The 12,250-nt window shown below is 37.1% G+C and overlaps 1 protein-coding gene across 1 annotated transcript in view; it reads right to left on the bottom strand.

Moving 5' to 3' along the window:
- The window catches only part of GALK2 (galactokinase 2), a 46,844-nt gene that overhangs the window by 33,324 nt on the left and 1,270 nt on the right, over nt 1-12,250 (bottom strand). The window contains exons 2-5 of the mRNA XM_066558697.1: nt 11,162-11,250; nt 9,915-10,038; nt 5,142-5,232; nt 2,127-2,273 (exon numbers count right to left, since the gene is read on the bottom strand). Coding sequence (XP_066414794.1) covers nt 2,127-2,273; nt 5,142-5,232; nt 9,915-10,038; nt 11,162-11,250 — 451 coding nt within the window. The remainder of the gene's footprint in view (nt 1-2,126; nt 2,274-5,141; nt 5,233-9,914; nt 10,039-11,161; nt 11,251-12,250) is intronic.

Below are 12,250 nucleotides of genomic sequence, written 5' to 3'. Positions count from 1 at the left end.
TACATATAAGAAGTCTCTAATGGTAAATCATAAATTAGCAAAAAACACTGAATGAGTTTTTATATAAGATCTATAAGATCTGGGGCAACTTAACGCCTGGACAAAAGCAATCAGTCTTCAGAGCTGTCACCCTCTCTCCTAAGCATGACAACCAGGTGCCTTGGTTTATGCAAGCATACAAAACCTTGGATATGTTCTTAACTGCTCCTATGGAGGATATTGAGAAGCCTCATCTGTACATTAATTGCTCATTTTTCATTGTAAGTGCAAAATATCTGGCTGCAGGCAGCAGGGTTCCCTGACAAAAATGTGCAATTGTGTCTCTTGCGTTTGTCCAACTGTATTTCAGACACAAGCTTAACTTTCAGCACATTTTTCAACTAGCAAGAAGAGGATTGAACAGGACACATGAGGAGAAGAAAAGACACTCAGTGGAGTCTCTGTCTTCCTTCTGTTCTTCCATAATTTTCTATGAAAATGACAGAAGGAGTTTTGCACCTTTCTTTACAACAAATCTGGCATAATGCTGGCTGGTACTCCCAAGCCAAGTGTAGGTTCAGCCCAAGATACACACTGTATCATTTGTTCTCTGAAGAACACTGTGCAGAATTGGAATAATGAAAACCTGGCTTCTGGTTTTCCAGATACAGATTTTTACTACCTAGTAAAATGTGGGCTTTCTGACCTCTGCCAGTTTTATGCTTGCGCAGATACCCAATTTCTGAACATGTGCACTCCAGTGATTTTGCTCAGTTGTTCCCAAGCTTCACTCTTTAGGTGACCACCATCAGAGACAGTGCTGACTTGTGGTAGGACCATCTATGCAAAACCAGAAGCTTCTTGTCAGGCCAGGTACACATTCAGTCACCTCCAACCCTTTAATTACAGTCTCACTCATCCAAGAAGGATCCCTAATTCTGTGTTTTCATCTACCACTGCTCTCACCTCCCAAACCAGAGCCTCTCTTACAGTGTCCAATCCCTTACTGACCTTTGATCAAACACCAACACCAGTCAGGGTGACAGTAACTGTAGCCACATCCTCCTACCTAAAAAGCTTCCCTGACTCTCCAAACCTGCTCCTTTCTGCCTGAGCCCTGCCTGACGCTCCTGAAGGCAGCCCTGGGAGCTGGACAATGTGGGATTGTGCACTCACTGCTGAGAGCGTTCCTGCAACTGCAGCCTCATAGACAAGTAAATCTCAACAGATCAGCAAAAACCTCCTGTGTGGATCTGTTCACCTCATGGCTCAGAGAAGTGCTTGTTACAAGCAGAGTTAACAGCTGCCATCATCATGTGCCACTTTCAGTTGGCTTTGTACCACAATTTGGGAATGTCTGTCTTAGACAATAGGCACAAATATGTGTAACAGTCACATTTAGATCTGTTCTTTTCTCTTCCTGACAATGTTCTAATTTAAGATCCTAGTTTCACTTAACCAGACATTTTTAATGGAGAGAACTTCATTCCAATATGGCACCTTCAAGGACCATGACTCCTCCAGAAATCTGTATTACGCAAGCCAAACAGTGCTAACAGTTGTACTGCTAACAGGTCACATACTTGGGGTTTGTTTTTAGACTAATGTTTGTTTAAAAGTGAGGAATACATTTTGGATTGTAAATATGTGTTACAAAAAAACTGTGAAGAGAATAAGGAGAGTCAGATGGAAGAATTTTACCTCTACTTTGTGCTGATTACATAATTTATCAAGAAATTGTTCCACAGGCCTCCAACAGATGCTCTGTTGTTAAAGCCATGAAAAGTCATTCAGGGAGAGAGTAAAGGCCTCGGGGGTGTGGTCCACATGCTTCAGCACATATATCCTCAGCCCTGGCCTGCAGATACCACATCTGGTCCAGGCATGGACCTGATGGTTGGCCAAGATACAGGCTTACAATAATGCTCCTTTTTTCAGCTTTAATGTAAGCCTGTTTTCTTGCCAAATTCAAATCCTGCCAAAATTTGGCCAAAGATGTTTGCTCGATTGTGCAATATCTTAAGTTTATATCCAACAACTCTTTGCAAAAACAATTGTATCGTGTTTTTAATGTTTACAGGCATTAACAATATTTAATTTTAAGTAGAATTTTACTGCTGACACTCTCATGTTTTACAGTAAATTACCTTAGAGAGGGTTTTTCCATTAGCTCTGAGTGTCACGAGTCCTGCACAGCACACCAAAGCACTGGAGCTAGAGAGACCAGAACTTGGAGGGATGGTTCCATCTAGCAGACAATTCATTCCAGTTGGGTTATTGAGACCAAAATGTTCCTAACAATGAAAAAATAAACAATCTCAGTTTCAAGTACAGACTGGCTCAGGCTTGCAATTATCTGATACTTAGAAAGAGAATCCTTCTGTTGAGTTGCTGGAAGCAAGGACCTGCTTCTGGTATCTCCAAAATAAAGCAAAAGCAAAATTTTCATTCTATTCCTTAGGAACAAAGCCAATGGTGGGGCTTCAGCCAAAGGTATGTCTGCAATGGCTGTACACAAACATATAACTACCCCAAGCAGAACTCAGGATGGGCTGCACGCCCAAGAATTTACCAGCTTCGTGGGTGGGTTTTGCAGCAACTGGCTCTGCTTTGAGCTGCTGTGGTGACAATGCAAAGTTACCAATCCTTTTGTATCCTACTTTTGTCCTTTTCTCAACAGCTCTTCATTTAGGCACCACAAAGAGCTCAAGGTCCAATTTATGCTTCACTTCCAAGGCTGGCACGTGGTATTAGGGAGCCACATGACACTGAGGGGGAACCAGTAGCCATGCAGTGTTTTCCAAGCAGATACTTGTGTCCTGAAGCACCCACAGGACTGAAACTGGGAAAACCACAATGGTACTTAAGGAACTCTGTGCTTTAGGGTCACAAAGACACACCTACCAGTGGGGATTTTCTCTGGCATGCTGTTTTTTGAATGAAGTTTAAAATATTCTAACATACATGAGAGATACCACAGATAATACATTTAATCCAGAAGTCATAAATCCTCATGCACATATTCTTTTAAATATTCTTTAGTTCCTTTTTCTTTTTATTTATAATCACTTTTATATAAATTTCTCTCTGCTATTAGTTTGAAACAAACATGCAGCACTTATTAAAAAATCATTGTACATGGGGGGTATATGAATAGCTAACTTCTGATGCAATTGATACGTCAATAAACTGTTACAGTGCCAATAATCAGAAAAAAATAACAGTATTTCCATGGAGAAATGTCCATCTTGAAAAGATTTCTACTACTTCTCCTGAAACAACTTCACAATGGTAGAGATCAGCAAACACAAAGAGCGTCCTTTAAAGTCTTTTACCATCACTTCAAATTATATTTTGAATTTCCTGTTTTACAAATAAAGGAAATTCATATCTAGCATACTATTGCTGCCCATGCCCCTTCATGAAGAACACTAGACAGGCTTGTTCATAAACAGAAAATGCTTGAGTAACCAAAAACTGATCCACAGTTTCTGGATCGTCTTGAATGTGAATCAGGCTCGCAGACTTATCACGCGATGTTTAAATAGAAAACGTACTTCAGTTTCAAAAATGAAAATGGACTTTGCCAAGTTCTGCAACAGTCCTGTCCCAAAAGGATAGCATGCTCAGCTTAATATAAACAGATTATCCCGCTGGACCCTCTGAGTACTTGTATTTCAGACTTTCTTAAGTCTGTAACATTTATGCTTATTTTCTGCCAGTACCAGAGTCTGCAAACCTGCTTTGCAAATTAACCTTCAAGTATGAAAGCTTGTCCTTAGGAAACAGATCTCAGTAGCAGACTGAAAAATAAATAAAGTCAATTGGTCATGCAAGTCTTAATATAAGAAAGGATATATTGTAAAGAAACCTAATCTATATCTCTACATTCAGTGCAGTTTAAATGCCTGTATTACTGAGCAATACAAAATTGAAAATACTCATGTTACTGCACACATAAGTAATTTATTTGGGTCTATGCATAGGAGCAGGGGGCGGTTTAGGACCTGTGAATTGTAATAAAGTGATTTGTGGCACTGATTGTTCTGAATATTGTATTTTGAAGACACCAGTGGCAGGTCTGAGGTAGGCTTTTCAGCAGTCTGCAGTCCTTATCTATTGGGACATCCTGTGGGGTGACCTAGATGGCCTATCCTGAGGAAAACTTCATGTGCTTTAGAAAGCACATTTACCCATCATTTGGGCTGGCTGTGGCAACCTGTTCCTGACCTGCCATCACTGTTTATTCCATCTGCCCTTCCAGAAATATCATTAGATTCACATCAAGCAGAGAAGACACCTTTTTTTTTCCCCTCAAAGGGCCATGAATTCTGTGAATTCTGTGCCTCACCTGCAAAGACCAGGTAAGATTTGCAGGAGCCTCGATGGGGAATTAAGGCTGCCTCCCAGGACCAGCACCTGCTTTCACAAGAGCTGGGTCTTCAGGCCAGGCTGGAGAGGGAGCTCCCCAGGGAGATAAACCTGGAGTGGGCAGACAGGAAAACATCTGGGATGTTGTGCTCCTGCCTTTTCTGTAAGTGTGCCCCCTCCTGCACAGCTGCACTTCTAACTCAGGACATTCTGAAAATCCCATTCAAGTTCCAAACCCTGAAAACCAGGATGAGTAATGGTTCTTAATGGATTATTTCTTCTGTATGCTGTTTACTTGGCTTTTGCATTTTCTTTTGCCTATTGCATGAGTCAGCTTCACTCAGCTGCTGTGCACAAATTACAGGTTTTCAGCTTTAATGGAAGTTCATTGTTTTTAAATGCTTCCATGGAAAGAAAAGGGTTAAGATATGATCTTCATGTCCTGAAAAACAAACCTCTAAACCTTTTTCAAAGCAGATCTTAATTAAAGAATTCCATTGGAAAGCATTCCTTTTGACTTCAAAATACAGAAAAGTCATCCTGATAATGTTTGATCACGACTTTCCAAAGCAATTATTTGCTATTGTAATTTGTTTTATAGAGATGAAAATAGTGCTCTGCCAATATTTTAAAGCAAACCCAGTCATATCTCCTCTTCAAGTTTTAACATTAAAATACTTAATGTTAAAAAAAAAACTGTAGAATGCAGGAAAACATTTCAAGGGTAAATAGGTATTCTTGTTGTATTTTACTTCTACATTAATTTCATAAATTAAATGGATTTGGCTTACCTGAATACCCTTCAGTCCACACAGGAAGTAGTTATGCCACTGAGGTTTGGTTTTGTTAATCTGAATGTTATTAACACTAGTACTGAAATCCCTGCAAAAACAGAAAAACCTTAAGGCTTTAATTTGTATTAAATTTAGTTTGAAAAAACATGGCTTGTTACTGCCACCTGCTGATGGACAAAACTGGCTTGATGGTTTTCAGTGCAATGTTTTCTGGCTTGGTTTCTTGTTTGATCTTTTTACATATCTTCATTATTAATCATTTCTATATGGTTATTTTAGATGAAAGCATAAGAATTCTTGAGTAAGTATAAAGAATATATTAAATAAATCCAAAAATTAAGCTGCCTTTGACATCCTTAATTAAGGCAGGATGGCTTCTATCATGTATGTGTATGCTATCATGATTTCTTAGAAGTGGAAATTCAAATAATCATATCTGTCAAACCATGACTAGAGACAGATAAACTTCAGGCTCTCTGGTAATTCCTGCTCAGGATTTCATCTTCATTACCTTTGCTCTGAATGGCACTTCACTAAAACAAGCCTAATGCTCCAGATTTATATTATGTATGTTACAAGACAAAAATATTTAGTTTAAATATTTTATCTGTTTCCTCCTGGACAATTCCTACTCCACCTTTCTTTCAAAGTAATAAAAATATTGAGCTTGAATGTTCCTAAAGAATAGCAGGTGCTGTCAAAATAGGCATGGGTGACACCCAGAGGCCTCAGGGAGGTGCAAGTTTTTTGGCAGTCTGTACCCTTGAACACCCAGGAATTTCATCTTCTTGATGTTGTGACAGCAGGTGCCCAACACAGAAACAGCAAAGGCACTGAGAACAGCAAGAAATCAAATTAAAAATATTCAAAATTTCCAGACTAACATGTGCTCTACAAGGCAAGGTCTGCTATATGAACAGAGGCAGCTGAATTCCTGGAAATATTTAACAGGAATAAAACCAGTTTCAAGAAATAATACTTCAGGGGACAGTCTGCAACTCCTAAAAGGATGGAATTTTTCCTTCTTACACTGGTCCTAGTAAACTACATAGATTATTGATTTCCTGGGTTTATTTTTGTCCAAAAGGACATGACTGATTAACACCTGTAATGGATACCAGTGAAAAGATGTTTTTATCAGTTAATTATTTTGTTACCCATGGAGAAAAAGTTATACAAATCTAAAGCATCTTTAGACATTCAAGTTCAGCCTTAATTGCAGTGCAAACCCATCAGGTTGGTGTACAGTTTAATGTGCAAGCTGCTATCTTAGTGCCACAAACAGGATTTTATCAGCAATGCAGCAGCAAAGATTGCACAAAGCCAGAGTAAGAAATTACTAGGTTTTGCTGAGGAACACAAAAGATATGAAAGGGAGTATTGAGATTAGAGTACTAGGGACATTTGAGAATGGCTGTAAATTCTCCCAATTTGAGATTCATGTGTATTTAGAATGATCTCCAAGAGAATAAAATTTGCTTATGGTTTTTGAATAAAATAAACCCCCCACAAGGTATTTGTAAAATAGAACATACTTGTCATAAGTAATGAAGATTTTAAAATTCTGTGTTTGTTTATGCTTGCTTCCTACAATAATCCTAAATTATTGTTGTAAAAAACAAGGCTGGTAGAAAGCAATAGATGAAGGTGATTAAGAGAAAAGGAATCTTAAGCCTTCTTTGCCTCAAATAATTCTAAAATATTTTATCTTCATAATTCATTTTACCCTCTCAGACAGAGTAAAATTTCAATGAACAAGAAGACACATATTATGATTATATATTTGCTGGTTGTCAAGATAAATTAAGATAATGACTTCTTAAAATGCATTTTGCTATTTTTTGTAATCTTCTCACATAGAAAATGGAAGAAAAATATGGCTTTGATTTTGGCAGGTTTTATATGGACATAATTTACACAAACACAGAATGTGGGACTGTCAAAATCCCCAGAATCCTTAAGTCTATTTTTTGTTATGATATTCAGTTTTTTATAAAAAATAGTTCCTAAATATCCAAGCTTTATCTTAAATCAGTAAATCTTCAGGCTTGCCTTTGAACCTCCTACTGAAAATGAGGCCATTTAATATAAGAACTTTATAACAAAATAAAATAAAATATTGGGAAAAACATACCCATGAAATAAAAATACTCTGATATTGTCTGTTCCAGCCTTTCTGTTTTAAAGAATGCTTGGGGGAAAAATGCCAGTTCTTCATAAACAGACATAAAAACTTCAATTTTTCTGTATAATTAGAAGAGATAGGATTTTTAAGTAGTGTGTCTGAGGTGGTTTTTACTGCTTGAAAAGACAATAATCCTTATTTTTGGGAGATCAATTTGGCTCTTTCTCACAGAACCTTATTGTCTTGCCAATCTGTTAGTTTATCTGTTTGAGTCTTCTGTACAAATACCCTGATTTAAAAACAAACAAAACTTTTAGGTGTTGTCGCGAGATGGAAACTGATTGGTAATTACCATCCTCTGGTACTTCTGAAGGCACTTTGAGAAGTATAATGTCAGATATTCTCTCTACACATACTTCTCAATTTCAAAGATGTTTTGTGAAGGGAAGGTATCAAGAACTTCAAAAGAATCTAAGTTTTGAATACCTTTTTAGTCCAAATAACATAAAAGGCATCAGATCAGTTGAGATAATTTATGATAAAAAACAAGCAGGTGCTTTTTCTAGGAACCTGTTCTCTGTTCTATTTCTACTAAAAGTTAACATGAACCATCAGGGTGGAAGAGTGCAACAGAACTGTTCCACAGTTTACCAGTTCACAAAATAAGAATGAAATAGGAAAAAGTAATTCTACAGAGGATTCTGGTTAGTCCTTGGTCACCAAAGGCCTCTCGATACACATTCACCACAGGCATAAATCCACCAGTGTAACAGGCTGGGAAAAAAAGACATACTGTCATCAGTTTTGTTATGTGGTGTAACATTCAAAGTGTTGAAAAATATTTCTTTGTTATGAAATTATGGACATGTTTTAGCTTTGTTTTTAAGCAGCAGTTTCTCAACAAAACCAAGATGCTTAATGCTGTGTTCTGAGATCTTTTGTTGGTTTATAGTTTAAAGCATATGATTTTAAACTGAAACCAGGGCAGATGTAAAAATATAGTGACAGTGTGTGCAATTTAAATTCAAAGGTTGTAATTCTACATTTTGTGGAACTGTCCTGAGAAGGCCATTTCAATTGCAATATAATGCGGCAAAGCTTGAAGACTGAGTGAAAATGTTTACCTTTCTATTACTGCTTTATTTTGTGTTCACTATAACAACTTGTCCTAGTCAAAACTATTGTAATTCTGAAGCTATTGTCTCTTGCAGAATGGTTTTGCAACACAGCTTAAGCCCTGGCGGGAGGTTGCTGTTGAAGAAAGAGAAAAGTCCCATGCATACCTTCCATTTCCCTTCCCTGTTCACCACTGCTTTTTCCCACTGTTTACCCCAGGTCAGCTTTAGTGCTGAGTGCATGGCAATTCACTAAAATGACAGAAAATTATCCAAGCAAAAAATAGAGAAAGAGTGAACTTTACCTTAAGATCAAACAAGTACTCTACACCTGCCAAAAGGCAGAGGCTGAGTTGATCTTATAAGCAGGTACAGGGAAACTAGAGGTAAAAGAAGTCAAGCCATTGCTTTTTGGCAGTGGCAAACTCCTAATTCAGCCCAGCTATAATGTGAAAACATATTCCACAAAGTGAAAAATCTCTGAGTATTTATACTTAGCATGGAAGTACAAATTCCTTTGAACTGTCTAAGTCACAGGCAGCAGTTCAGAATGTGTTTATAACAAACTGGGCTTTAAGCAGGAATTAGTGCTCAAGTATTTCCCACTTTTGACAGTGTGTTCCTGTCCCTGTGCTGCCACACACTGTGCTTTCAGGAACTAATTTACCAATTAAGCCAATGGCTCAATAAAAATGGCTTAAACTAAGCTTTTGCTGATTCTCATTTTTGGAAATGCCCACAAAAGCTCATGTGGGTGAGTGACCTGATCTGAACTGCCATGCAACTACACAAATATCAGTCTGTGACAAAAAGGCAGAAAAACGTGCCTGAAGTTGAAAAGAGTGGCAGGATTATTTCCCTATGTTCAGCACTTGTGAGACCATAGCTGGAATATTGCATCCAGTTTTGGGGTTTCCCAATACATGAAAGACATTGGCAGGGAGTTCAGCAGAAGGCCAACAAGATTATTTACAAGGGATCTTCAAAGGTTCTTTCCAACCTAAATTGCCCTATAATTCTGTGAACAACAGCTGTGGAGGAAGTGGAAGTGAGGGAATACAGGTTTTTTGAGCCAGCATTGTTGCTAAAGCTGTTGTGCTGTGAAAACACAGGCCCAGGTTCTCCAGAGCAGGGGAGTGTTACCTTACTTTTGCAGTAATTGATTACAAAACATTTCAGTCCCTTCTCCAGGGGACATGGAGCTGCTGCCAGTTATGGGGATTAGATCAAGAAAGATGAGATAAAAGAAGGGAGGACAGAATTGCAGAATTTTAGAAGGATTGAAAAATCATAGGCCTTACAGAGTAATATGAACAAACAGGTGGGAGACAGCAGCTGCAAAGCTGTTGCTCTGAACTAATAGACATGGCATGGAGTCAGTCTGTGGGATTCCATCTGCTGATATACATTGTTTACACAATCAGACTCTGTATTGCAATGGAAGTCTGTCAGATCTCTGAAAAGGTAAACTGTATTGCAATGCATGAAGAAGTTCATAAAAAATAATGAATAAACAAAGTAATTACATACAAGTACGAAGAATTGGTATTTGCCAGTTGCACAACTTGAGTTTGTGCAGGTTCTACTGCAATCAGGATATCTTGTTCTATAGCCATGGGGAGCACAGCATAACCACAGTAGTCTATGTGTTCTCCTAGCAAAGAAACAAAGAAAATACTTTGTAATAATTCTTTCTAGAATAGCAGTAACACAATTTCTACAGGGCTTCAGTGTTGTTTACTGGATGAGACAATTTCTTACTGTAGTTTCAACTCTTATTACCTAAAGTTTGGGGTACATTTCTTCCATTTCTTATTACTTCACAAAAAGTTTTTATTTCTTTAGTGATTTTTATCTATTGCACCTGTTTATAAATGTTCATATTTTAACACTGGCTTACAAAAATTCTAAAAACCCCCACCATGTTGATTACTGTCCAAGAATGAGAACTGCGATGTACATACAATTTCTGGAGCTTTTTCCAAGAAGATAACGACTATATTTAAATAATTATTAATACAGTGGCATACAACACATAAAGTAACAATCAACTAGAAAATGTATGTAGTAAACATCTCTCCCTTGGGAACAATTCCCAGTTACCATATGCTGTCCATTTAGTCTATATGAGATGTTCACACAACACAGAGATAAAAATTAACATTAACTGCATAATAAACTAATTGACTTTTACAGCTCTGTTTCTCAGGATCCTTTTACTACATCTTCAAATGCGTAGGATTATTTTATGCAAGAAACTCAGCTCCAGTGAGAACACAATCCTAACACGACAGGGAAATCTAAGAAAATAAGGCTGCTACAGAAATAAAAGTAAGTCCTAAACACAAAATAATTGTGAGTCTCTAGCCTGTCAGTGAATCACATCCACTATTTTAAGTTCTGTGGACACATAGCTATGTAAAAAGTAAACAAGAGATATGGTAGAATCATTTCATGCTTTATCATGTATATTGTTGTGGAGCTGGTTATATTTGGTAACTTTAATTAATTAAAAACAAAAAAGCTGTCAAATTACTCCACTTTTCAAAACCATCACTACTCTATAAATGTTTTTCTCCAAAATTGATATCCATGTAGAGTTGTTTATAATAAGATACAGTAAAAACTACTAAATTATATATGATTTTCCATTTGTCACAAGAAAATTCTCTGAAAAAAAAAATTAAGACCAGCATTTCCATTCTGTGTTTTAAACTACTAAATTTCCATGATGACAGATGAAGTAAAACAACATAAGGTTAATTTTTCTCTTTTACCTATTAAGTTGACTCGTCCTGGTGCACGAGCATAAAACTTGGGAGCTGATCCAAACTTTGATATAAACATCTCCTTCAGTTTCTGCAATCTGAAAGGCAGGTTAGAAACATTTAGAAGGACACAGGAAGCTTCAATGCTTCTTGAAGCAAATTCAGTTCAGCTTCCTGAAGTATGTGGAGTTTTCTCTGCTACATCAGGAGTGACATTAAGCTGGTTATTTGTGCTTCACGTAACATTGAAGACTCTACTTAGATTTTGATTTTTATCAATTTTCATATTTGGCACTACTCCATCTTTGTATAAATACACACACAGAGAACTAAAATTCCAAACGTCAGATTATCCCCATGACTTATGACAGTATTTACTCCACAGGATTCCAGCAAAAGTACTTCAGGTTTTCCATTTAGAGGTACCTGATGTGCTACTGAAAGTTCAAAGCAAATAAACTTTGTCATATTGCTTTACTTCCTGCAACTGTAAAGGTACCAACCTTCTGCCTGATGTTTGCAAAGTTGGAACACTTTAGTGTGTCATGCAGAACAGTAGGAAAACAAGGGCTGAGAACAGATGAAGCAATTTATTTTAGTGAAGCATGGGAAACTTGATAGTAATTCATTTTGAAACTACCTTAAAGCAAAATTTTAGTCTACTGACAAAAATCTAGTAACAGGAACCCTGATAAGGTTTCTACATTTAATCTAAATCTAGAACTGGAAACCGAGTTAATGCAAAGTAGAAGTAAGAAGACTGCAATGAGAAACAGATGTTAGAAAATTCCACAATTACTTTGTATCTACATCTTTGTAAAGGCTGTGTTACTGTTCAGCTACATTTATGCAAATGTTTCATAAGGTTTTATAAATGGAAAGCTACAAAATATACAAATATTTGTTGTGATATTTTTAACAGAGCTTTCAGTGCCTATCTTTGTGCCCTGTTACGAAGCTGTATTAGGTCTGTGATTTCCCCTTCTTATAATCTCCCCTAGTATTGACTGGTATATTGCTCATCCAATTAGCAAAAGCAATTTCTGCCATTTCATTGTTCAATCCCTTCTCTAGATCACATTAATAATATTATAGTCC

This window comes from Molothrus aeneus, chromosome 13, assembly GCF_037042795.1.
Source record: "Molothrus aeneus isolate 106 chromosome 13, BPBGC_Maene_1.0, whole genome shotgun sequence".
NCBI classification, from domain to species: domain Eukaryota; kingdom Metazoa; phylum Chordata; class Aves; order Passeriformes; family Icteridae; genus Molothrus; species Molothrus aeneus.
Note: the sequence above shows the minus strand (reverse complement) of the source record. Positions and strands in the feature narration are given on the sequence as shown.